Raw genomic sequence first — 27,470 nt, 5'->3', positions numbered from 1 at the left:
ACAAGTCATTTTCCTCCATGTGGTGACTTGGAGACAGGTTTTCTTTCCATATTAAGGCTGTGTCATCCCCTGGGGCCTCAGAGCCCTCCACTTGTGTTAGGGGGAGGGGGAGAGAGGAAAAGCACACCTGTTCCTCAGAAGTCGCAGACTGGAAGGGACTCATAGCCACCTCCACACCCATTCTTTTGACAAGCACTTGGCCACTCTGGGCCCACAAGGCCACACGGGTAACTAAGCAGGGATAGAACACTAACCCTGCCCTGTGGAAGGGGGAGCATGGGCTTTTGTGGAACAGGTAGCCATTCTCTCTGCCACTTTCTCTGTGGAGATCTCATGAACACGAAGGTAGGCAGCCATGTGGAAACCAGGAGAAAGAACATTCCAGGTAAAGAAAGCAGCTCAGGTCATACAGCTCCTCAGTTGGAAAGCAAGTGGAATGACGTAGAAAGGGAAAGAGAGCCGGTGTGGCTGGGCGGCGATGGACTCCAGGAGGGGAAGGTAGGGCCACTTTGGGTTTTGCAGGCGATAACATTAGGTTTGGATTCCATTAAGTGCAGTGGGAGGCCAGTGGAGGGTTTTAAGCAGGGCAATGACATGATTCTATTGATATTTTTAAAAGACCAAAATCAATCTGATGTGTGGAAAATGGGTGTAATGGGACAAGCATGAGGCAGAGACCGGTGCTAGAGGCTACTGTAATAGTCCAAGCCAGAGCTGACAGTGGCTCAGAGAGGACATAGCAGTGGAGGTGAAGGGTTTTGAGTGCATTGAGGATTTGCTGATGAATTGAATGTGTGGGTTGGAGGAAAGGGAGGAATTGAGAACTCCTAGCTTTTGGCTTTAGGAAGCTACATGGGTGGTGAAGGCTGTTGACTGAGATGGGCCAGCATTGGTGGGGCGGTGGAGGGAAAGCAGGTTTTGAGGGAAATGGAATTCTGCTTTGGGCACGTGATATTTAAGTTGCCAGGTGTGTGCCAACGCATAATCACAAACGTGTGGGACCTGTATTATGCCTGACTATGCTAGGAGCAGCTGGGGAGTCTGACCACCTGCGTTCAAACCTTGTCTAACTACTTATTAGCTGTGTGAACCTAGGCGAGTATTTTAACCCTCTGAGGCTCAGTTTTCCTATTTGTAAAATGTGAATAATAATAATTATTTTTAAAAGTGCCTTACAGATGGTTGACAAGATTAAGTATGAAAGACCAAGGCACTTAGTAAGCATTGGCATATAGTAAGCATTGATAAATCTTAGCTATTACTGCTGTTAGGCACCTGCTGTGTATTTCCACGTTTGTATGTGTCTGACTTTGCTTGCTTTTGGGAATTCATCTCTTGTCATGCAGGGACACGTACCCATGTGTATGTGGGTGCCCAGGGTGAGTTTTGATGGACATATCTCTGTACAAGGGTACAGGGATTTAAGTTTCTTTCTGTGCGTGTGGTGGGTGTCTGTGAATAAACAGAGGGAAGAACACGTGTGCATGAGATCTTTATAGTTGCATTTCTCAGGGCATATAAAATGGATAAAGTCAAAATCAGTAGAAGCAGGTGTGACGTCTGCGCAGCAACTAATCCTATTCTGGCACATCCCAAAGGTGTTCAGTCTGGCCAGGCTGATGATGTAAACTCTGTGCTACACCCTCAATTACGATTTTATTCCTAAAGAGAACTGTTATTTTAATGAACGTGTTTTTGGGTGCAAAGAACTCCTAATAAAAAGTTGTTGTCTTTCAAAAAAAACAGATTTTTAGGCTGACAACAGTATAATAAGCTCAGGAGCAGCCTAGGAATACTTGACACTTTTTCTAACCCTCAGAGAACACCCCTCCTCATTAACAAGAGGAAGGGCTGGTCCTGGACTTGGCCCACAGTTCTGGCTCTGTCACTTACTAGCTGTGTGATCTTGGGCAGTTTACTTAAGCTCTCTGTTCCTCAATTTCTCATCTGTAAAATGAGGGTGGGGTTCATAGTACTAACCTCATAAGGCTGTGTGAGAATTAAAACATAATACAAAATAAAAAAAAAAAAAAACTACATTCAAAAAACCCAAAAAACATAATACAAAATACAAGTAAGGAATTTAAAGTAGTACATGGCACACAGCTGCGATTATTATTGTTGTTATTATTTTTGTTGTTATTATTGTTATTCCTTTCTGAGCTAGAGAAAGAAGCAGGGTGTGGGGGCTGCTAGGGGAAACAGACATTCTTGTTCATTAGCTGAGTAGGGAGAGGAAGGATTGCAAAACAAGAGAGTTTGCAGCTGTCGCCTCTGCAGCCCAGACAGCCTGCAGGTGAGCGGAGAAGGCTGGCCCCAGAGTCATTTATTGTGGCTGCCTTTGCTGAGACCTGGTTTCACCTGGGTGAGGTGGATGTGGGCAGAGGAGGAAGAGCTGCTGCTGTGAACACAGCCAGCCTGAGAGGCCAGGTGCTCGGAGCAGATTCAGCCTCTTTGCAGAGAGCATTTTTCTGCAGCCCGCCTCAGCTGTCTGAAGTTGCAGATCTTGTGTGGGCTGTGAGTCAGGGACCTTTTCTGTCTGGGGCACCTAATCACACCCAGTGACACTCATATTTCTGCTCTTCTGTCCTCAATCCCTGCTTGCCAGGATAAAGGGATCTTGTAGATGGGAACTGCCTATAGCCAGCTCTACTGACTCCCACACCCTTTGCCTGCCCTGCAGGCAACTGGTGTCACAGAAGACGTGCTTCACGGAAGGTCAGAGTAGTCACTGACTTTTTTCTTTCGTTTTTGTCTATTGAGACAGGGTCTTGCTCTGTTATCCAGGCTAGAGTGCAGTGGTGTGATCACAGCTTACCACAGCCTTGACCTCCTGGGCCCAAGTGATCTTCCTACCTTAGCCCTCCTGGTAGCTGGAACCTCAGGAGTGTGTGACCATGCCTGGCTAATTTATTAATTTTTTGTGGAGACAGGGTCTTGCCATGTTGCCCAGGTTGGTCTTGAACTCCTGGGTTCAAGCAATCCTCCAAACTCAGCTTCCCAAATTGCTGGGATTACAGGTGTAAGCCACCATGCTCAGCATGGTCACTGATTTTCTTATTTGCATGTTTCCTCACCATGTGACCCCGTGGAACCTGGGGGCAGGTTTGAATAAGTTCCATTTATTGAAGGCTTTCTATGTAGCAGTGCTAAGGGCTTTATCAGCATCTCATTTAATTCTCTCAGTGGTCCACCCATAGAATTATCCCACATAGGAAGAATGGGGTTCAGAATGTCAGAGCCACACAGTTATGCAAGGGCATGGCAGGGAGTGCAAAGTCAGGTCTCTGTTGGGATCAACGCCCCTAGTCCTCATCACTACACTGCCATTCCTCCTTGAGCCAGCAGAGGAAAATTTCCCTTCTGTGGATGCTTTTCATCAGCCTCCTCTCCCAGCATCGGGAAAGTCTCTGCTCAAGTTGGTGATGTGGAATGGACAGAAATCCTTGGCGGAGCTTGCCAAGCTTTTCGCCTTGGGCCCTGTTGACTTCCCAGCCTAGTTTGTTTCCCTTTGCCCCACAGGTTTGGTCTCCTTGGAGCACACCAGTCACTTCCATCCCTCCATGCCTTTGCCCATTCAGTTCTCTTCGCCTAAAATGCCCCTTCCCGTGTCTCAGGGCAGTGGAATCCTCATCCTTTATGGCCCTATTCAAAGGTCACCTTCTTCATAAGAGGTGCTGATGGGTACCTCTGTCCCTCTGCCGTAACTTTGACCATGCAGCACAGGACCCCCAGTCCCACTGCATCTTAGTTTACACAAGTGTCTCCCTCCAGGCCCTGTGAGCTTGCCTCCCTAGGTCCCTCGGGTGAATTATAAATGGTCCTGTGATCTGTCTTATTGTTTGTCTCCCTGTGTAAGTTCTGTGAGTGCAGGGATCATATCTATTTTATTGGCCACTATCATACCCAGTGCCTGACACAGACACAGAAGCTTCTCAATAAACCTGTGTTGAATGATGAGCAATAACACTGCTAAAAAGCACATGAGTTTGTCAGTCCCTAGGTGGCTGTTTAAACATGTGAGCTATTACCATTTAAATGAGGCAACTGGCCATTGTCATTTAGTAGAGACAGATTGTTCCTGCCAAAATAAGGAGAAATGTTTAGAATCATTTTCCAATACTAGTAACGAAAAAATAATTATAATCACCAAAAATGTAGTTTTAAAACCAATCAACATATATATTTTCCTTCATATACAAAAATATAAATCTATAAGCATCAGCCACGAGTATTTTTTTTGCTTAGGATTAATTTTTGCTAATCATATTAGTGTTCTATGCTCTGTGATTGTCAGGTGGTATATACTTCCTGAGGTTCATTCACATTCACCTTGTGACTTATACTCTATGCCAATGTTGTGGAAGAGGCAGAGGATCCATACCTCTGTAGGCTCTCACAGGGGCTGCTTGTGAGCCATCTACACTAAGAAATGGTGGTCACACACGGCTTGAAAACAAACCATTAGAAAAAATAGTGTTTTAAAAGCTTCTGGGCCGGGCGCGGTGGCTCAAGCCTGTAATCCCAGCACTTTGGGAGGCCGAGACGGGTGGATCACGAGGTCAGGAGATCGAGACCATCCTGGCTAACACGGTGAAACCCCGTCTCTACTAAGAAATACAAAAAACTAGCCCAGCGAGGTGGCGGGCGCCTGTAGTCCCAGCTACTCGGGAGGCTGAGGCCGGAGAATGGCGTGAACCCGGGAGGCGGAGCTTGCAGTGAGCTGAGATCCGGCCACTGCACTCCAGCCTGGGCTACAGAGCGAGACTCCGTCTCAAAAAAAAAAAAAAAAAAAAGCTTCTGGTGATCTGTGTATTCACATTCACCTCTCTGGGCCTCAGTTTCCTCATCTACAAAATGAGGGTTCTGGACTAGGCTAGATGATTTCCAAGAACCCCTTCTGCTGTAAAATTCTGTCATTTAAGTCCTGAAATCTCAATGGTGTTCATACTTTTAAAGGTTTTAAAATAAAAGCTTAAGGGATAAATCATCAAGCTGAATTTCTTTCTCTTCCTTTTCTTGAAAATCATTTTTCATTGTTTGACATAAGCTCAATATCTATCTTTTCTGACACCTTTACTTTCTTAATGTCCCACATTCATAAAAAAAGTTTCAAGTCGTTGATTTTATGATCATTTTGTGTTATAAAAATCTCTTTAAAGTTAACACAACTCTACTCTACTATAAGATGAATATAGAGAAAGTAACTTATTATAAAACAATGTGTATTTGAACATGTAAATGCTCAGACTTGAATTGAAGACATAGTGCCTCTGTATAGAAAATCGCCACGAAAGCAATAAGTTTCGTCTATAAATATAGGTTGATGTGGGTGTGTCGTATTAAAGACTCAAACATTGGCCGGGCATGGTGGCTCACATCTGTAATCCCAGCACTTTGGGAGGCTGAGGCAGGCGGGATCATCTGGAGTTGGGAGTTTGAGACCAGCCTGGCCAACATGACGAAACGCTGTTTCTACTAAAAATACAAAAAATTAGACAGGCTTGGTGGCGTGTGCCTGTAAGACCAGCTATTCGAGAGGCCAAGGCAGGACAATCGCTTGAACCTGGGAGGCAGAGGTTGCAGTGAGCCAAGATCAAGCCACTGTACTCCAGCCTGGGCGACAGAGTGAGACTCCACCTCAAAAAAAAAAAAAAAAAAAAAAAGAAAAAGAAAAGAAAAGAAGAAAAAAAAAGAAAAAAGAAAAAAGAAAAAAAAAAGACTCAAATATCATAGGTAATATTGCTATTGGGTGGTGATTTTCTGAAATGGTGACTAAATCTTGGTGTCATTTTAGACAAAGCAATGTATAATCTTCCATCAATTTATGTGGTGTTGCATTCTAGAAAATTCAATGTGTTTTAAAACCATACAAAAAATACTTTGTGTTCATATGTAAAATGGAGTTGGTTTCTAGGTTAGGTCATTATCAATTCTTTTCCCTCTTACGGGATTGTTGAAATATTTGAAAATCAGGTAGACCTGGGGACAAAGCTTCATTGGGTATGACTGTCCTGTGTTGTAGGATGTCTCAAAACCCTGGAACCTCTCCTGTTAAGAACCACTGCTCTCTAAGCAATGTCCTATTTTTCAAGTGTTCATGGCGCCTTCCTATGTCCCAGCCTTTGGCAATACTGTCTTGATGATATGCCCTTCTCCTCGTCTCTGCCTGTGCACCCTTAAAGGCTTATTTGAAGTGTCTTCCACACGGAGCTTTTCTTTACTGTGATGGTTCTACATCAAGCTTCAGTAACCTTCAGACTCATATTCTGCCTTGAAATGTGGCTATTTGTATACAGAATCAATTTCCACTTCCTTTAGGTGGTTGACTTCATACATGAATCATTTTATCTCCTCTCGGCATCTAGCATGGAACCATCACATAATAGGCAACTGACAAATATTTGCTAAACATAATCACTCTCAACGATTCTAACAAAATCTTAATGCATCTGAGAGGCCTAATCCGTTAAGGCTTCTACATGTGACTCGATTTTCCAGACCTCAACATGCTTAAATTTCTGTAGAAAATATTGCTTTTGAAAAATAAAAGCAAGACGGAAGTTGCAGTAAAATGTTCTTAGAGTATTAGGTAGTCGATTACAACTTGGGGTTGCTGCTACTAGGTCACTTTATCACAGTCTGAAAGTCAAACATCTCTAATGACTTCCTTTGCCTTTTGGGGGTTCATAGCTTAGTTCTTCCTAAGATCATATACTTTCCAGAGTCCAAAGTCTAGGGTCCAATAGTGTGGGTAGAATTTAGGATTGTTTCTGTTAAGTTTAAGATGGGCTAGGTCCAAGGAGAGGAGACAGTGGGTGGGAGCTTCTGTATTTGAGCATTACTGGAAGAGCCCAGGGCGGTGGCTGTGACCCTAAGCACGCACCCAATGTTAAGGAGTGTCAGAAACTTCACAGATCACAGGACTTCTCTTCGTATCTAACTCTTTGTAACATGGCCTGTTTTTGCATTCTGGAAGATGAGAGTAATGTTTTGGATCATACAAAAATGTTTTTATATCAAATCCTGAAAATGTGTGGGAGACAATCTGGTGGTAAACATCACTGTTATCTCTTTTGGGTTGAATATCTTGAGGATGGTAATCACATGTATACATATGTGTGTTAGCCGTACAGCTGTGAGTAGCACTCATTTTTCCCAACCTCTTTTGCTTCCCCAGCTCATAAACATGTTTTAGCAATGACAGAATCGTTTCCACCTAATTTGAACAAATTTCTATGCTGTAGGTACTCAGCTCGAAACAGATATTCTTAATGAAGACTCAGATGACTTGGTCTTTTCACTTCTTGTGGAAGTGTTCATTGCTTCCATCAGTTTAAAACCATGCATACTTGTACTAGATGGAATTGAAGAACTGATTGGCATTTATGGGATTTCAGGTCAGAAGGTAACATCTTTTTAAAATGATGTTTAAAATTATTTTATCACAACTTTATAAAAATAAAACAATTTAAAAAAAGAAATACAAATAATAAAAACTTCATTATTTAGGATGTATTATATATAACACCTTTCCATTGCATCACACATCTCTGGTTTTAGCCAACACTGCTTTTAGTTACTGCTTTGTATTTTAATTAATTAAGAGATAGGGTCTTTTGTGTTGCCCAGGCTGGAGTGCAGTGGGATGATCATAGCTCACTGTAACCTCTAACTCCTGGGCTCACGCCATCCTCTTGCCTCAGCCTCCGGACTACAGGCACACACCACCATGCCTGGCTGATTTTTTCAACTTTTTGTAGAGATGAGGTTTTGCTATGTTGCCCAGTCTTATTCTGAACTCCTGGGCTCAAGCGAGCTTCCCAGCCTGCTTTCCAAAGTGCTGGGATTACAGGTATAGAGCACCCAACCCTGCTCTATATTTTATTGAACAAATACTTCTGTAATATATTTACAATGGGCCAGGCACCATTTTTGGAACTTTAAGAACATTAATGCATTTAGTTGGGCACGGTGACTCACACCTGTAATCCTAGCACTTTGGAAGGCTGAGGTGGGTGGATCACCTGAGGTCAGGAGTTCAAGACCAGCCTGGCCAACATGGTGAAACCCTGTGTCTACTAAAAATACAAAAATTAGCCAGGCATAGTGGCGGGCACCTGTAATCCCAGCTGCTTGGGAGGCTGAGGCAGGAGAATCGCTTGAACCCAGGAGGCAAAGGTTGCAGTGAGCCAAGATTGTACCATTGCACTCCAGCCTGGGCAACAAGAGTGAAACTCCGTCCCCAAAGAAACAAAAACAAAAACAAAAAAGAATATTAATGCATTTAATTCGCACAACAGCCATATGAGGAAGAGACTGTGTTCATCTTCCCTATTCACACAGGGCGAACTGAGTACAGAGATGGTAGGTGGCTTGTCTAAGGTCCTAAGATGGTTAAGTGGTGGACTCAGAATTCAGACCTGGGCATTCTGGTTCCAGCCACTGGGGCCTTTCCCCATGCACATATCTGTCCTCTATTTTATAGTTTGATCAGTCTTATTGTTCTTTATGTATTATAGTTTGGTCTACCTCATCTTCACTGGTTTTGCACATACAACATTGCATTCATGGGTTGTCATCTTCAGTTTTTCTCCTGTTTGAAATAATATTGGATCAATGGAACCTCTACTAATACTTGGCACCAGTTATTACTTTGGGAAGCAGGTTCTTTAAATCTTAAAAGTATATGTAATCGAATATGTGAATAAGATCTGTTTCTTATAGAAATATGATTAAAAAAGAAAATAGGAAATTAAATACACTCAGTCTCACCACTGGTAAATATTTTGCTGCTGTATATGCTTTTACCTATGGATATCTATATATACATATACATATTTATGTAAAGAAGTTACACACCACATTGTTTCTTAACCTGCTTTTTAATTTAATATATCATAATGCTGGGCATGTAATCCCAACACTTTAGGAGGCCGAGGCAGGCAGATCACTTGAGGTCAGGATTTCGAAACTAGCCTGACCAACATGGTGAAACCCCATCTCTACTGAAAAAAAATACAAAAAATTAGCCAGGCATGGTGGCACACACCTGTAATCTCAGCTACTTGGGAGGCTGAGACAGGAGAATTGCTTTAACCCAGGAGGTGGAGGTTGCAGTGAGCTGAGATGACACCACGGCACTCCAGCCTGGGTGACAGAGCAAGACTCCATCTCAAAAAAAACTGTATATACCATGAGCTCTTACTATAGGCAAAGCACTATTCGCAAAGACAGACAGACATAGTCCCTGTAAAGAAATGGAGCTTTCATTCTAGTGGGGAATGGCAGTCATTAATGAAGTCATATCACAACTGTGACATGTGCTGCTACAGATTGATATGTAGTATTGTGACAGCCTCTCATGAGGGGATGGCTTTCTGGAAGAAGGGCCTGAGGCAGAGCTCTTTAGAAGGAGGAAGGATGGCCAGACAGTTACCTGAAGCAGTTTAGGGAGCGCTTAGGAGCCCGACTCTGGTGCCAGACCCTTGGTTTGAATCCCAGCTCTGCCACTTAAACTAGCAGACTGAATTAGATAAGGCATGTAGCTCCTCTATCCTTGAGTTTCTTTCTCTGCCTTTCTAGAGTGTTGTAATGAGGATGGGGTGAGTTCGTGTATTAAAATTATGCCCAGGATTTAATTTGCAGAGGTATGGTTGGGCGACCACATGGAGAGGCCAGTACCACTGAAAGACGAAGTCATTACTTACATTTCCTGAGAGAAGGGGACACGCTCTGCAGGGACCCAGGGCAAGGGTGGTCAGGAGGCAGAGGACAGGAGAAAGGGGAAACTGAAGCCAGAGCCTTTACTGAGGTTTCTTTTTTTCTTTTTTTTGAGATGGAGTCTTGCTCTGTCACCCAGGCTGGAGTGCGGTGGTGGGATCTCGGCTCACTGCAAGCTCCGCCTCCCGGGTTTACGCCGTTCTCCTGCCTCAGCCTCCCAAGTAGCTGGGACTACAGGCACCTGCCATCTCGCCCGGCTAGTTTTTTTGTATTTTTTAGTAGAGACGGGGTTTCACCATGTTAGCCAGGATGGTCTCGATCTCCTGACCTTGTGATCCGCCTGCCTCGGCCTCCCAAAGTGATGGGATTACAGGCTTGAGCCACCGTGCCCAGCCTGGGGTTTCTATAGGAATGGCAAGGCAGGGCAGGGTAAACAGTTTAGCGTTGGCTAATTTGAATTTTTTATTTTTATTTTTATTTTATTTATTTTTTTATTTTTGAGATAGCATCTTGCTCTGTAGTTAAGGCTGGAGTGCAGTGGTGCAATCATGGCAATCATAGCCTTTACCTCCCGGGTTCAGGCTATCCTCCCACCTCAGCCTCCTAAGTAGCTGGGACTGCAGGCTGTAGGTATGAGCCATCATGCCCAGCTAACTAAAAAAAAAAAAAAAGTGTTTTTGTGCAGATGAGTTTTCCCTATGTTGCCCAGGCTTAATTTGAATAATTTTGATGGGCTTTGGGCACAGAGGCTGCCTCTAGTTGTCTGGTACCTGGCCCTGGGTTGATTTAGGGCAGGGTTGTTGTATGAGTTAGATGTGCACGCTAAAAGCAGATTCCAGGCAGGCTGTCCACCACCCCCAGGAGTTAGCTAGCCTTGGGAAGGGCTGGATGTGTAAGGTCCTGAGGAATGTTAAATAATCCTAAGATGCAGAAATTCAAAACCGTAATTAATACAGTTAGTACCTACAGACACATTCAACACAGTGCCTGGCTCAGAGTGAGTATGTGATGGTTGGTGTTATTGGGCAAAGAGGTATTGTGGGAAAGGCTAGTAAAGGAATTGAGAAAAGATTGATCTTATTAGGTATTTATTTTGTTCCAAAATAAAATGATTTAACTCGTGATAGTATTGCTGCACCAAGTGGCAACTTCTCAGCATAAAATAACATCCTCTTTTTCAACTGAATGGTTCCAATTGCGCTCTCCAGTTTCCTCTGCTTATTCCTGTAGGTCAGTCTTCAGAAGTATGTGATTTTATTAAATTACTTGCTCCTAAGAACCTCTTTTTAGAGTTCACATTTGCACAATCAAATTCATAACTGACACGAGTCAAATACGGTTCTATTGAGTGTGACTTGATATTTTCTTAGCACTTAATGCTTGCAATTCAAGTTACTATTTATAGCCTTCACTCCAACCCTTATTCTATACTTACTCCCTATATTGTACCTACTCTAAGTTGAAAAACCATCAACAAAGTAATTTTAAAGTCTTTAATGTTTTCACGTATCTTTGATTCTCTCCATCAGGCGAAAGATTTCTCCTGGCTGCCACACTCACTCTCCCCTCATTGCAAATTTATCATGAGCACCGTCTCTTCCAGCCTGTCCTACAAGTCATTGTGTGCCCGCCCGGATGTGAGGACAGTGGAACTCATTAGCACAGGAGATGAAGAAACAAAATTAAACATCTTTAGAAAGCATCTCTCCATTCCCAACATGGACCCCTTCCAACACAGCAGACAGTCTTTGAGGAAAAAACCAGACCTGAGTCCTTTAAAACTCACAATCCTAGCCAATGAATTGAAAGAATGTAGAATCTACCGCAATGAGTTTCACTGTATGAAAGAGTACTTGGAGGCTGTCTCTGTTCAGGAGCTCTGGGAATTGGTTCTCAAACGCTGGATTGAAGACTACAGTTGGACTTTTCAACCAAAAAGGTCAAATTCAGACACTGTGGCTTCAGGAGAAGGTAGGCCTTGGCCATTGTTGACAACTCTGTGGGAGTCCACAGGGAGAAAGATGTGTGGTGGACTCCTGCACAGGGAAGGGGACTCTAGGGACAGGGTTGTCTGAGAAAACACAGGATGCCCAATGAAATTTTTTTTTTTTTTTTTTTTTTGAGATAGAGTCTCACTCTGTCACCCAGGCTGGAGTGCAGTGGCACGATCTTGGTTCACTGCAACCTCTGCCTCCTGGGTTCAAGAGATCCTCCTGTCCCAGCCTCCCGAGTAACTGGGATTACAGGCACCCGCCACCACACCCAGCTAATTTTTTGTATTTTTAGTAGAGACAGAGTTTCACCATGTTGGCCAGTCTGGTCTCATACGCCTGACCTCAGGTGATCCACCTGCCTCGCCCTCCCAAAGTGCTAGGATTATAGGCGTGAGCCACCATGCCCGGCCTGCCCAATGAAATTTGAATTTCAGATAAACAACAAATAATCTTTAGTAGAAGTATGTCTCAGATATTGCACGGGACATACCTATGCTAACAATTATTTGAATTACAGATAAATAACAAATAATTCTCAGTATAAGAATGTCCTAAATATTACACAGGACATACTCACACTAAAAATTAATTTATTATTTATCTGAAATTTATATTTTACTGAGCATCCTGTATTTTTATTTGCTAAATTTGCCTCCTCTAAAGGACTCTGTGTGTTGGCTGTAAGGAGAACTGTGTTAGACATAAATTTCAGTCGCATTCTCCAAGAATGTAAGAAATGGAGCTTTCTTGTTTTTATAAGTCAATGTGTCTCTCTTCTGAGCCCACAGGCCTGCTAATGGCAGATACCTCATCCAGTCCATTCAGGTTAATTCCATCAGTATGGTTTGTTTTCAGTGAGCTCAGGATTTTCTCAGTTGGGGGAGGATTTGTGGCCTTCCCGTGTCTCCTTTGAGTTGATCTGAGATCTAAGGGCCTGGGTGCTAGGTGGCCTTGGTTGTCCTCTGTCCTTGCTGGTCTCCATGGTCTCCATGGCCCACAGATGTTGACTTCTCTTCTGGCTTCCTCTAGGATACCCGTGTGCCCATCTGTTCTCAGGTTGCTGGATCTCTGTGGCTTCTGGCTGACAGGGGCCACATCCTAACAGAGGGTCCTCTCTCCTCTGCCAACTTCTGTGCTCTGCTTGAGTCTTGTTCTCCTCTCTGATTCTCTCCTATACTTTCTCAGTTTCACAAATGCTTTTCCTCCTGAGTGGGGGGAAAAATCCTCTTTAGATCATCCTGGACTTACTGAGTTTATCGTTTGTCATAAAAAAAATTTATTCCATGTGTTACGAGTTTTTTTTTTTTTTAATCTAGGGTCTCACTATGTTGCCCAGGCTGGCCTCCAACTTAAGGGATCCTCCTGCCTCAGCCTCCTGAGTAGCTGAGATTACAGGTGTGCTACTACCTTGCCTGGCTCCAGGAATGTATTTTTATGATACTCAACAATCAGGCTTTTGAGAGTCAAAATTTGTTCCCTCAAGCCATTGTCACTGCCATGAACTTCAAAAGTCTATTTTGAAACTTGAGTTTTTCTCTCTTTATCTCTGCTATAACAGTCTCTTAAGGTCAGTGAGTTAAGAATAGAGCAGGGATGGGGAAGTGGGGGTGAGAAATAGAAAATACTTGGAATGAAAGACATAGCTGGGCATGGTGGTTCATGCCTGTAATTCGAGCACTTTGGGATTCTGAGGTGACCTGAAGTCAGGAGTTTGAGATCAGCTTGGGCAACATGGCACAACCCTGCCTCTACTGAAAATACAAAAATTAGCTGGGTATGGTGGCACGTGCCTATAATCTCAGTTACTCAGGAGGCTGAGGCAGGAGAATTGCTTTAACCCAGGAGGTGGAGGTTATAGTGAGCCAAGATCGTGCCACTGCACTACAGCCTGGGCGACAGAGCGGGACGCCTCAAAAAAAAAAAAAAAAAAAAAAAAGAAAGACACATTGATTGGTGCAACATATTGTCCTGCCCTGGTTTTTTGCTCTACAATTTGTATTTCTGTAAAGAAAATTGACTTCAAATTTACTGCGCCCTCCTGCTCCTACAAGGAGGTAGAAACTAGTTCTCTGTGCCCTTAGAATAGTCACTCAGGCAAAGTGGCCTGTGGCTGTGTTGCCCTCCATCTCCAGGTTTGTGCAGGAAAGCCTGGGTCTCCTCCCCATCAAAGACTGCTCCACCCCCCAGCTCTGCCCATCCACCCCCACTGAGGCCCAGGGAGCTCAGCCACAGGTGCAGGAAGAGCTTGGTTAAACTGAGGCCAGCTGGGTGTAGTGGCTCACACCTCTAATTCCAGCATTTTGGGAGGCCAAGGTGGGTGGACCACATGAGCCCAGGAGTTCGAGACCAGGCTGGGCAACATGGGGAAACCCTGTCTCTACAAAATATACAAAAAATCAGTCGGACCTGATGACACGCACCTATAGTCCCAGCTACTAAGGAGGCTGAGGTGGGAGGATTGCCTGAGCCCAGGAGGTTGAGGTTACAGTGAACCATAATTGTGCTACTGCACTCCAGCCTGGGTGACAGACTGAGACCCTGTCTAAAAAAAAAAAAAAAGTGCTAAGGCCAACCTCAGGGAAGCGTGACTGACTGGGGTTGCACAGCTCTGCCTTTGCTTCAACATTGCAGGTAATTTGGGCTCATTCCCCAGTCCTAGCATGGGAGATAAAGTCAGAGTGGCAGACTATGCGTTACCATTTCTCTGAATGGTCTGAAGGATCTCTTTATAGTCGGTTGATCATAAAGCCAGAAGGAGGTCCAGCTATGGTGGAAAAATCTAAGGGTCAGGTGGGTAATGAAGAGCTGGCTTAAGTGATGTCTGTGACTGTGTTTAACAGTAGAACAATCATACAGAAAAACCACTCACAGCCTTAAATGCAAATTAGGTGTTGGAAAACCTTAATAAAGACTGCTAGGCAGAAATGCTCGGTGTAATAATGAGCAAGCTTGCCAGTGCGTAACCAGAGCTCTGGGTGTGTTCGTTGTGACAATGAACGATAGCTTAATGGTTAACAGTATGTGTGGGCTCTGGAGCCAGGCTATCTGGGTTCAAATCCCAGTTCTGCCTTTATTTCTGTGTGACCTTGGGTAAGTTATTTCAGTTCTCTATGCTCCATTTTCCTCATTTGACAGGGGCTATAATAGTATTTCCTATAGGATGATTGAAAAAGAAGGTTGTTGAATCATATAAAACATTTGGAAAGATACCTGGCTCATGTTAGCTCTTATTCTTGTCATCATCGTGTTGCCTGCGCAGGGCTGGATGGCTGGGTGGCCGACGCTCTGTGCTTACTGTGCCTGTCGCATGGTGGCTTGGCTGAGGATGAGCTACTCCAGCTTTTGGACATGCTGGGCTACAGGAATCATTGCAAAGTGGCCACCTTGCACTGGGCTGCCTTCCGCAATGCCACCAAACAGTGGGTCCAGGAGAAGCCCAATGGCCTTCTGTATTTCTGGCACCAGTCCCTGAGAAGTGCAGTGGAGCACAAGCTTCTTGGTAAGTAAGGCTTGGGTCTGTGGAAATACCTGCTGGTTAAGGGGTTAAGGGAAAGCAGGAGCTACATACAAGGGAAGCCTTGTAGTTGGGATTTTTCCCATAGAAACAAATCCATAGACATGTATGAAAATGGTTATATGTTAGGGTTTGTACTTGATTATGAGTAACTGAGACCTGACTTCAATGGCTGGGGTTTGTTCTCTTCTATAATAGACTTCTGGGAACAGGCAGTCCTGAGCTGCTCTGTTGGCTCCACGGAGTCACCTAGGGCCCAGCTCCTTCTGTGTCCCTGATTCACTACACTGCGTGCATTCTCAAGGCCACCTCATTGGATGGCTGCTGGAGCTCCAGCCATCAGGAAGGAGGAAGGGAGGAAGAAGGCCTTGCTGCTCTTTTAAGGAGCTTTTCTGGAAATTTCATACCAACATTTCCCCTTAAGTGTCTTTGACTCAGAACTTCATTAGTTGGCTACAGCTAGATATGAGGGAAGCTGGGGGTGGAGGTTTCGACTTGGTGCATTGCTACCCCAAACCAAGGTGGTGTTCTGACACTAACAAAGAAGAGGTAAATAGATTCTGTCTCTGCGCCAATTCTTTTCTTTCTTTTTTTCTTTTTTTCTTTTTTGAGTCTCATTCTTGTTGCGCAAGCTGGAGTACAATGTTGTGATCTTGGCTCACTGCAACCTCTGCCTCCTGGGTTCAAACGGTTCTCCTGCCTCAGCCTCCCTAGTAGCTGGGATTACAGGCACCCACCACAATGCCTGGCTAACTTTTGTATTTTTTTGGTAGAGATGGGGTTTCACCATGTTGACCAGCCTGGTCTTGAACTCCTGACCTCAGGTGATCTGCCTGCCACAGCCTCTCAACTCTTCTCTAATTCTGAAATAGAATTTGTATCCCCTACTGAAAAGGACTGCAGAGCTGCACCCAGGAAACTTTGGCAGTCACAGACACCTGACTTAAGAGCAGAGCACTGTTTGTCAGTTACTTGCATAGAGCACTTCAGCTCTAAGGACTTGAAAAGTCTTTAAATCACAGTCACCTGGAAGATTCCAAGCTCATGCAAATTTCTTTTTAACTTTACTATGTTCTTTTTTACTTTCCTTTTTAACAAATCGTTTATACTGTTTCCCTCCTACATTGTAATCATTCCCACTATCTCAAGTTATGTGATGTGGAGGAGAGAGCAGGCCTAGGAATGAGGATGCTCTTAGATTTATGGGCACTCTTCTGTTCACTTGCTGTGTGATGGTTTGCAGTGTGCTCAATTTCTCCATTTCCCTGCGAGCAGTCATACCCTTGGTGGTGCAGGGACTAAAGTGTCATGGTGTGGTTGTTAAAATTCTGGGTGTGAATTGCACCCCATTTGCTGCAGTGTGTACCTACATATAAAGCACTGCTGACAGTATTCACTACTGTCAGAAAAAAAAAAAAATTGTCATGCTGCAGAATCAGGCTGTGAATAGCATTAGGAATTGTAATAGCAGTAATTCACCTCCATGTGGCCTGGGCAGGAGAAATAAGCCCATCCTCCAATGATGGAAAATATCCAAAAGCCAGAACTGTAGTACTTGAATCCACTATGTTGGGTTCGTTGTTGTTGTTGTTATTGTTGTTGTAAAGGGCTCTCTTTCTTGACTCTTGTCCAAATGTCATATCAATCATTTTGAGGTAAGCTGGTCTCTTTTAGTCACATGCATCTGCATCCATTTTGCCTGTGAAATTAATGGCCTGTCTAGCATTATAGTCAATTCGTAACCTAAATTACTCCTACCATAAATTGGCTAACCTAGAGAGACCCTTTGACCTCTAGGCTGTGATGGAGCAGCCTCTTTTCTGTTACTAAAACTGAGGATCGTTTGGTCTTACACACTTTGTATGTTGCACACGTGTGTGCATACACATATGCATGCATATTAGTGTGGCTGCAAAGGAATAGGGCAAAGGAGAGCTGCAAAGCTGAGAAATGCTCCTCTATTGCCTATAGGCCATTATGTCTTGTTAATACTGATCATGATAGCCACATTTGGTTTTCGTTACAGAATTTATTTGTAAGGATCAAGCAGTGGTTATTGGTCAAACCAATCCACATTGCCAGCTTTGAAGTGTTCAGATGCAATTTTTTTTTTTTTTTTTTTTTGAGACAGAGTTTCACTCTTGTTTCCCAGGCTGGAGTGCAATGGCGCCATCTCAGCTCACTGCAACCTCTGCCTCCTGGGTTCAAGTGATTCTCCTGCCTCAGCCTCCTGAGTAGCTGGGATTACAGGCATGTGCCACCACTCCCGGCTAATTTTGTATTTTCAGTAGAGACGGGGTTTCTCCATGTTGGTCAGGCTGGTCTCGATCTCCTGACCTCAGGTAGTCTACCCGCCTTGGCCTCCCAAAGTGTTAGGATTACAGGCATGAGCCAACTCGCCCGGCTGCAAATTTTTAAATAAATATGATAAAAAATCAACTGGTGTTCTTGAATTATGTGAGCCTAAAGATCTCAGGCACCCTCAAGCAAGTCTGAATTCCCTGAGACCCGTTCTAGTTTTACTGAATAGATGTTTACTGAATGAATGTGCAGGTATGCCTGGCTGCTGGTTTTTTGGATCTGCTGTTTCTAGCGGCTTTCATCTCTATTGTTTTGAGACTCAGTACTAAACCTCAGCCTCCAGTATCTGCCTGGAATCAGGAGCTGGAGGGCTGAGCACAGGAGAGAAGGTATGAGTCACCTGTACACAGCACCGTGGTCTCTGGAACATGAGTAGCCTCATCGCTCCCTGTCCCTGTCCTCATCTTATGCTCAGGTCTGCATGCTGTTTGGCAAACAGAACCCACCTTCCCTCCTTCTGGAAATCACCACGGCATCTTACTAGAAATGATTTCTTGTGGAGAGCAGTGGCTTTGGAGTTGGACAGAACTGGCGTGACCTGACGCGAGGTGCTTACTTACCTCTGTAAGACTCAGTTTTTCACCTGCAATATAGGGATAACAGTATTTGCCTTGAGGGTATTAAAATGCTAATTCATGTAAGGTACAGGATCTGGCACTACAATAAGCACTAGTGGTGGCCATTTGAGCCAAATGCCAATATTTCTAGCCCCCCTCCCCCTCCCACCATGGAAAACACTTCCTGGCCCCCCTTGTTGGGTGGGGCCTTGTGACTAAGTGGCCACTGGCAACATTCAAGACGGCGACTGCTCTGTCAGTTCCACAGGGAGGAGACCTGGATTGGGGTTCCCAGTCTCCAACCTGTGATAGATCTTTGCTCTTTTAAGCTACTGAGATTGGGGGTTGTCTATCAGTACAGCATAATCTAGCCCACCAATCTAGCACTACATAAACAGTGGCCATTTAGCCTATCATTGAGTGCTGCACTGTGTATGGAAAGATGATGCTGGGCTCAAACCATTCCTCACATCATATGTGTAGTTGGAGGAGCAATGCCGTTAAACCAGAAGGTTGGATTGCTACTTCTGCAGTTACTGGTCATGTGCTGACCAGGGGTAAGTCACCTGTCTCTCTGATTTTGCCATATGGGAATGCATATCTATATCCTCCTCATGAGGTTATTTTAAATTAAATGCTGCGTTTTCTATGAAAATGTTTTCCATACTTTACATATTGTGTTTAACTCTCCAGATTTTGAACCCAGGTACTATTTATGCCAGTTCTTTTTCTCCCTCATTCCCACCCCACTTGCCTGATTTATAACCACACACATAGTTTTGCCACACACAGTGGAGGAGAGGAGTTTTTTTTTTCTTGCAGGGGCCTGTTAGGCACTGCACTTGCCATCTGGGCACATCTGCACACTTTAGACCAGATAGCACGGGGTCTCTCCATATGGGTGGGTGACCTGGAAATCATGTAATGGAAATGAAGAACGGTTGTTTAAACAGTGAGTTCCCCTTTGGTTAGAGTTTTTACGAAGAACTGGGCTTGGTGTGCCACCTAGCTGTGTGTTCCATTATCTTGCAAGAAAAAGTGACAAGCAGAAAATTTAAAAATACTTCTATTTTAGTTTTCAAGGTTAGAGATCACCAGGATTTAGTTAAACAAATGCTTTTGTTTTTGAGAAGCTTATGTCTGGGCAGTATGATCTACTGGAACCATTTCTCTTTGGAAATGAAGATATAGTAATCCTGGCTCCAATATCAAATTTGCCATTTGTTTGCCAGCTACCCCTTGGCTCATATGAGATCCAGGCAATGGCTTAACTTCTCCAAAATGCACACTCTCAAATGTTCAAAAGTGCTTATTTAAGCAGTAACCATAGTGTATATTTAAAGTAGAAAAGTAGGTTGAAAATGTTTCCTTGGGGGAGGGGAAAGACTTAACATGGGAAATCAACATGCCCACAAACTTCTCTAATTCTAGGTCAGCAAGCGTAACTAGAACAAATTCTTTGGTAAATTCAGACTGATGTATGAGATACAATTTTTTTCCAGCTACCTTGACTTTTATTTCTCTAATTACAGCCACAGAGTTGTCATATTTTTGCTGTAGTATTTTCATGTACTAAAAAGTCAGAGGCGTTAAACTGTAATTGATGTTTAAATAGGTGTAATCGCTCCTGTCAGAGAAAGCAGTCCATGTTCATTTCAGAGCCCAATGAATCACAAGAAAACATATTTTCACCAAGTGTTGATCAGATACTTCCAGCGGCAAACCTCTTTCTGGAGAGTGTATCAAGAATTGCCATGGCATATGAAAATGAGTGGATGCTTGCGGGGGTTGTGCGGCTTTCTCTCAAGCCCTAGGTAAGTCTTGCCATTTTTATATCATTGTATTTAGGCAGATTTAGCTTTCTCTTTTACCGGTGCTATGTTTAGATACCCATGGTTCCCTTGAACAAGTTGTATCATTCATTTATCCATTCAACCACCCATTCATTCATTCAGATGGAACTATCCTCTGGCAGCAACTTCTGTGGTTGCTGGGTCTCCAGGGTTACTCCCCTTGGTCTATCAGGCTCTGCAGTGTTCATTTCTCCTCTTCACTCTATATGGAGTCCTCTCAAAGTTAAGTGGCATTCCAGAGAGAGGGGGGCAAGGATGAGAGCTGGAAAAGGGTAAAAGATTGGGCAAGCTTTGCTAGACCCTGCTATCTGCTTCCCTTCCATTCCCTTCTTTTCCCTACACTACTTTCCTTCCTTCTTCCTCCCTCCCTCCCTCCCACCCACCTACCTTCCCTTCCTTGTCTCTTTCTTCTTTTCCTATTACTCATTAATTCAGCAAACATCTATTTATGACCGATTCTGTCTCCCACAACCTGCTAGGCCCTGAGGGTGCAGAAGTGAACAGATACAGCTCTAAGCCTGTAGGTGCTTTCCATCTAGTGGGGGAAGATGTGGAGCCAGAGAATTACTATACATGGTGGTAATGCCTCACTAGAGCAATGACGCAACGAACTGTTGCAAGCACAGAAGAGGGAGGGCCTGGTGCTCTGCCTGGTAGACCCAGGGAGCCTTCTCAGAGGAGGGGGTTTCCTGGGTGGATCAGGAGAATTGGCTTTGACTGCTGAAGAGTGAAAGGCTCATATTTATCTGGTGACCTCCAAAAGATATGTTAGGTAAGATGTTTATGAACAGGCCACTGAAATATGGTAAATAGAAGAGCTTCCTTTAAGGCCTGAAATACTAAAATTATATCTATTAATATATTGTGTCACAAGTATCACAGACTTTATGTCAAAAATCCAAAGCCCGGGCTTCTGGACAAGGCTGCACCTCATTCACTTCTGGAATGTATTATTGGAGGCCGGCTATGACATCTCTGAGGCCTACTTACTCTCAGTGGCCAAGATTAAAGCAGATCAGTGCCATACAATGAGGAAGAGCTGTAAACTCTCAGGTATGTGAGTCTCAATCTTTCAGTAGTGCATTTTGCTGGGATATAGAGTGGCCAAAGTTATGATTCTCCTGTTTCCTCACATAATTCTGATCAATCCAACAGACCTCCCTGATTATTCCTTTCTACAGCGGAAGCCAACAAGTTTGGAAGACAAGAAATCAGGGAAAAGTGTTATTTTTGAAATGGCTTCTCTTTATCTGCTTGCAGTGACTTTTTTCTTTTTCTTTTTCTTTTTTCTTTTTTTTTTGAGATGGAATCTCACTCTGACGTCAGGCTGGAGTACAATGGTGAGATCTCAGCTCACTGCAACCTCTGCCTCCCAGGGACAAGTGATTCTCCTGCCTCAGCCTCCCAAGTAGCTGGGACTACAGGCACATGCCACCACGCCCACCTAATTTTTGTATTTTTAGTAGAGATGGGGTTTCACCATGTTGGCCAGGATGGTCTTGATCTCTTGACCTCATGATCCACCTGCCTCAGCCTCCCAAAGTGCTGGGATTACAGACGTGAGCCACTGCACCAGGCCACAATGACTTTTTTAGGGGTTTGTCCTTAACATTCTTTCTGTCTCTCCACTTTTTCGTGGCTTCAACCACAGCCTTGGCACCTTCTGTCTTTCCAGCTTGAACCTCTTTTTGGAGTACCAGGTACATCCCCTCTTTTATGAGAGCTAGTAAGAGTATTATTGCTTGATTAACAACTTTCCTGAGTGAGCAGTTAACACTTCAAATTAAATAGGTGAAAACCTACATTATTTCAGGATTTTCTCTCCCAAATTGTTTTTTCCACGATCCCTCTGCCTGCTGATGGTAGCAGCAACTTTTTCCATCACTCAGTATTGAAAACAGTACTTCAAGGTGTCCTCAATCAAAATGAGGACAGCTCATTTTGATTGAGGACAGCTATTCTTTGACCTTCCGCTTTACTGGCTTGGGTTTGGACAGCACTTTGGTTAATATTTCTTCCCTTTGTTCTCCACAAGCAAGCCCCTTTGCCTGCCCTCTCTCCTCTCACTGTCTTTCATCCTGCATTTCCTGGCTTATTAAACAGAATAATAGCCCTCATTCATTCTTTCAACGAGTATTAACTCAGCGCCTTCCCTGGACCATGAACTCATGGAGTCACTGACACAGCAATGAACAAGGCAATGAAATCCTTCCGGCTTTACAGTTCAGTGATCAGAACAGATTTTGAGCATTTGTTATATACCTGGCTTTGAGTTAAGTACTTTATATATGTCATTTTGTTTAATTCTCATAAAATTGCTATAATACTAGTAATATCTTGATTGAAATTAAGGAAACTGAGTCTCAGACAGGTAAGTTGCTTGAGGTCTCCCAGATAGTTAGGAATAGATTTGGGCTTTACCACATTTGTACCCCTTTTGATCCTTAAACATCTAGACTTTGCCTTGATCCTTATTGTCGTGTATGATTTAATTTCGGAATTTGTCTGACCCAGCAATCATCCACGTGGAAGAACCCAGGCAATCCTCATGAGGATACACGCGTGTGGAATGCAGCCAGGATCTGTCTGGACATGGATCTATCTGGAAGTGTGTCAGTGCTTAGGGATGCGGGGCAGGGGAGTGGAAGGAAGGGGGCGGGAGGGGATGGTTCTGTTTGTCACAGAAAGCTGAACAGTAACCAGAGGAAGACTAAACCTCCAACAGGGGTAAAGGTCCTTCCAGATAATGCCACAATTGCTTATCATAGCATGGTTGTTATGGTGATGGAAGGGGCTAGGGGCTGAGAGTTGAAACTGGGAGGCAATCACCTAATATTTCAGTGTGTAAAGATTTCCTGGATGTAAATGAGCCGAGTTAGAATTAGGTGGGGAACATCGTATAGCTCTCCTGGTGATTCTGTAAACGTGGTGTAACCTGTATCAATATCTAAGATCCTGCTGGTTCGTGTCTGTGTTACTCTGGACCCCCAGGGGCCTCTCAGCAGGGAGTCCTGACCTCCATAATTGCCTCTGACATACAGCAGATTCAATCATGGCCAAGTCCTGTAGAATTTACTTCCATGAAGCCTCTGGCATCCATTCGCTCATCTCTGCCAGGGCCTCCTTTTGTCTGTCTGAACCGGTTTTATAAAGCAAGGCTGTGATCCAGCCTCTCTACTTATTGTAGCTGTTCACTGTCTTACCTTACCTCCCACCCTGGCTGGGAGAGTCAGCCCATGACCATCTGGGGGAGTTCTCCCCAAAGTCCTTCCAGGACTGTATGGGCTTACTTTTCTCTCTTTGTGAGTTGCTGAAAGTAGAAGTCACAAGGTTAAGTACTTATCACCAAAGCAATAGAGAAATTGGTTAGATTCATCAGAACAAAATTTAATTACATCAGGAATCTCATATCATAGCCATAGGAGGTATTACAGTGGTCTGGTCAGCTGTCTGGGCCTCCCCAGACATGTTTTCTTATCATGATTATGTAGCCACACACAGCCCTGAATCAATTCGCCCTCCTGGGGTGCTGCCGGAGGTAAGACCCTTAACTGGACTATTTTTTTTTTCAAAGAATTCTGGGAGAAATCCTGTTTAATAGTGTGCCATCCTGGGAGGTGCCTGCCAGTTCAACCCTGCCCTCCTTTTATAATAAAGAGGTCTGGGCAAATGCTGACATTCCTCTCTCCTAGTTCTTCCCTCTGGACCGTGAAGTTTGGCTCCCTCTGGTGGTTTGAGGATAACAAACATAACAGATGTGATGGGAAACGGTGTGCAGTTTGGAGTCTTGAACTTGTATCTCCTTGGGTGCTTCTTGCCCAGTCTACTTGGCGCCTAGGTTTGTCCTTCCTTGCGGCACTCATCTAGGGAAGTTGCATCTCTGATTGATGGCCGGTAGAGAGGGCTTTGAGCCTAGAAGACAGCTTCTAGGCTTGGGTTAGTTTTTGTAGATTTCTTGTGGCATGATACTCTTGTTTTTGGCAGGAGCCCTGGGCCACATCAAGGTGAAGAAAATCCAATTCTAGCTGAAGTTGCATTTCTGGACTGTGTCAAAGACTAGGAGAGACAGACTGGGAGCAGATATGGCATGTGCAAGCAAGTGATGGAGGTGCTCAGAGACATGATGCCTATGTATCCAATTGCCTATATAAGTCTGCACTTGGATATGGTCTCCAAAACATCTGAGACCTAACATGTCTAAAACTGAACTCATGAACATCCTTCCAAAATCAGGTTCTTTCCCAGGAACTGTCTCTGAAATTCCCACCCTGGAGTCATCCTAGACACCTTCCTCTCCTTTACCTCCTCCCCAAATCTATTTCATCAATGAGCCCTGACATTTTTTACTTCCTGTTTTTCAAACTTATTCACTTCTCCATCTCTGCCACCACTGTCCTTCTCTAAGCTATCACCAGGGCAGCCATATACCGTTGTGAAGATTACTAATATGCATTTAAGGTTCCTCTGTGTCTTTTCATGGTTTAGACTTCATTTATTTTTATTGTTGAATAATATTCCATTATATGGATTTACCATGGTTTGTTTATTCTTCACTTGTTGAAGGATATTTTGAATAATTTCAGTTATTGGTGATTGTGAATAAACCTGCTATTAACATTTACATGCAAGTTTTTGTGTGTCCACAAGTTTTCAAATCAATTGGGTAAATATCTGGGAGTACAATTGTTGGATCGTATAGTAAGAATATACTTGTTTTGTAAGAAACTGTCAAATTGTCTTTCACAATGGCTGCAAAATTTTATATTTTCGCCAGCAATGAATGAGAGTTCCTGTTGCTCTGCATCCTCATCAGCATTTGGTTTTGTCAGTTTTTTGAATTTGGGCCATTCTAATAGGTGTATAGTGGTATCTCATTACTGGTTTAATATGCAATTGCCTAGTAACAAATGATGTTGAGCATCTTTACGTATACTTACTTGCTACCTGTACATCTCCTTTGGTGAATTGTCTGTTCAAATCTGTTTACCATTTTAAAATAAACTTTATTTTAAGTTCAGAGGTACATGCGCAGGTTTGTTATATACGTAAATTGCATGTCATGGGGGTTTGGTGTACAGATTATTTCACACCCCAGATAATAAGCATAGTACTTAATAGGTAGTTTTTTGATCTTCACCCTCCTCCCACACTCCAGCCTCAAGTAGGCCCCAATATCTGTTGTTCGTTGCATGTGCATTCATTGTGTGCATATGTACTCAATGTTTAGCTCCCACTTATAAGTGAGAATATGCAGTATTTGGTTTTCTGTTGCTGCGTTAGTTTGCTTAGCATGATGAACTCCAGTTCCATCCATGTTCCTGCAAAGGACATGATCTTGTTCTTTTTTTATGGCTGCGTTGTATTCCAAAGTGTATATATACCATATTTTCTTTTTCTTTTTGAGACAGCGTCTTGCTCTGTCACCCAGGCTGGAGTGCAGTGGCGTGATCTTGGCTCACTGGAACCTCCCCCTCCTGAGTTCAAGTGATTCTCATACCTCAGCCTCCTGAGTAGCTGGGACTATAGGTATGCACCACCACACTCAGCTATTTTTTGTATTTTTAGTAGAGATGGGATTTTGCCATGTTGGCCAGGGTGGTCTCGAATTCCTGACCTCAAGTGACCCACCTGCCTTAGCCTCACAGAGTGCTGCGATTACAGAGATGAGTCACTGTGTCCAGACCTATATTTTCTTTATCTAGCCTACCACTGATGGGCATTTAGGTTGATTTCATGTCTTTGCTATTATGAATAGTGCTGCAGTGAACATACGTGTGCATGTGTCTTTATGTAGAATGATTTATATTCCTTTGGGATATACTCAATAATGGGATTGCTGGGCCAAATGGTAATTCTAAGTTCTTTGAGAAATTGCCAAACTGCTTTCCACGATGGCTGAACTAATATGCACTCCCACCAGCAATGTATGAGCCTTCCCTTTTCTCTGCAACCTTGCCACCATCTGTTATTTTTTGACTTTTGTAGCCATTCTGACTGGTGTAAGATGATATCTCATTGTGGTTTTGATTTGCATTTCTCTAGTGATTAATGATGATGAGCATTCTTTCATATGTTTGTTAGCTGCATGTATGTCTTCTTTTGAAAAGTGTCTGTGCAGGTCCTTTGCTCACTTTTTTTTTGTTATTATACTTTATGTTCTAGGGCACATGTGCACAATGTGCAGGTTTGTTACATATGTATACATGTGCCATGTTGGTGTGCTATACCCATTAACTTGTCATTTACATTAGGTATATCTCCTAATGCTATCCCTCCCCCCTCCTCCCACCCCACAACAGGCCCCGGTGTGTGATGTTCCCCTTCCTGTGTCCAAGTGATCTCATTGTTCAATTCCCACCTATGGGTGAGAACACACGGTGTTTGGTTTTCTGTTCTTGCGATAGTTTGCTGAGAATGATGGTTTCCAGCTGCATCCATGTCCCTACAAAGGACATGAACTCATCCTTTTTCATGGCTGCATAGTATTCAATGGTATATATGTGCCACATTTTCTTAATCCAGTCTGTCATTGATGGACATCTGGGTTGGTTCCAAGTCTTTGCTATTGTGAATAGTGCCACAATAAACATATGTGTGCATGTGTCTTTACAGCAGCATGATTTAGAATCCTTTGGGTATATACCCAGTAATGGGATGGCTGGGTCAAATGGTATTTCTAGTTGTAGATCCTTGAGGAATCGCCAAACTCTCTTCCACGATAGTTGAACTAGTTTACAGTCCCACCAACAGTGTAAAAGTGTTCCTATTTCTCCACATCCTCTCCAGCACCTGTTGTTTCCTGACTTTTTAATGATCGCCATTCTAACTGATGTGAGATGGTATCTCATTGTGGTTTTGATTTGCATTTCTCTGATGGCTAGTAATGATGAACATTTTTTCATGTGTCTGTTGGCTATATAAATGTCTTCTTTTGAGAAGTGTCTGTTCATTTCCTTTGCCCACTTTTTGATGGGCTTGTTTGTTTTTTTCTTGTATATTTGTTTGAGTTCTTTGTAGGTTCTGGATATTAGCCCTTTGTCAGATCAGTAGATTGCAAAAATTTTCTCTCATTCTGTAGGTTGTCTGTTCCCTCTGATGGTAGTTTCTTTTGCTGTGCAGAAGCTCTTTAAGTAGATTACATATGTCAATTTTGGCTTTTGTTGCCGTTGTTTTTGGTGTTTTAGACATGAAGTCCTTGCGCATGCCTATGTCCTGAATGGTATTGCCTAGGTTTTCTTCTAGGGTTTTTATGGTTTTAGGTCTAACATTTAAGTCTCTAATCCATCTTGAATTAATTTTTGTGTAAGGAGTAAGGAAGGGTTCTAGTTTCAGCTTTCTACTTATGGCTAGCCAGTTTTCCCAGCACCATTTATTAAATAGGGAATCCTTTCCCCATTTCTTGTTTTTGTCAGGTTTGTCAAAGATCAGATGGCTGTAGATGTGTGGTATTATTTCTGAGGGCTCTGTT

At 43.4% G+C, this 27,470-nt stretch overlaps 1 protein-coding gene across 1 annotated transcript in view; it reads left to right on the top strand.

Annotated features, from left to right (window-relative positions):
* The window catches only part of TTC41 (tetratricopeptide repeat domain 41), a 72,441-nt gene that overhangs the window by 11,392 nt on the left and 33,579 nt on the right, over window positions 1-27,470 (top strand). Inside the window, exons 4-8 of the mRNA XM_077954829.1 lie at window positions 7,248-7,408; window positions 11,253-11,694; window positions 14,977-15,216; window positions 19,765-19,963; window positions 20,877-21,055. Of these exons, the coding sequence (XP_077810955.1) occupies window positions 7,248-7,408; window positions 11,253-11,694; window positions 14,977-15,216; window positions 19,765-19,963; window positions 20,877-21,055 (1,221 nt within the window). The remainder of the gene's footprint in view (window positions 1-7,247; window positions 7,409-11,252; window positions 11,695-14,976; window positions 15,217-19,764; window positions 19,964-20,876; window positions 21,056-27,470) is intronic.

Source organism: Macaca mulatta, chromosome 11, assembly GCF_049350105.2.
Source record: "Macaca mulatta isolate MMU2019108-1 chromosome 11, T2T-MMU8v2.0, whole genome shotgun sequence".
Classification (NCBI taxonomy): Eukaryota; Metazoa; Chordata; class Mammalia; order Primates; family Cercopithecidae; genus Macaca; species Macaca mulatta.
This window is presented reverse-complemented; position numbering and strand designations above follow the sequence as displayed.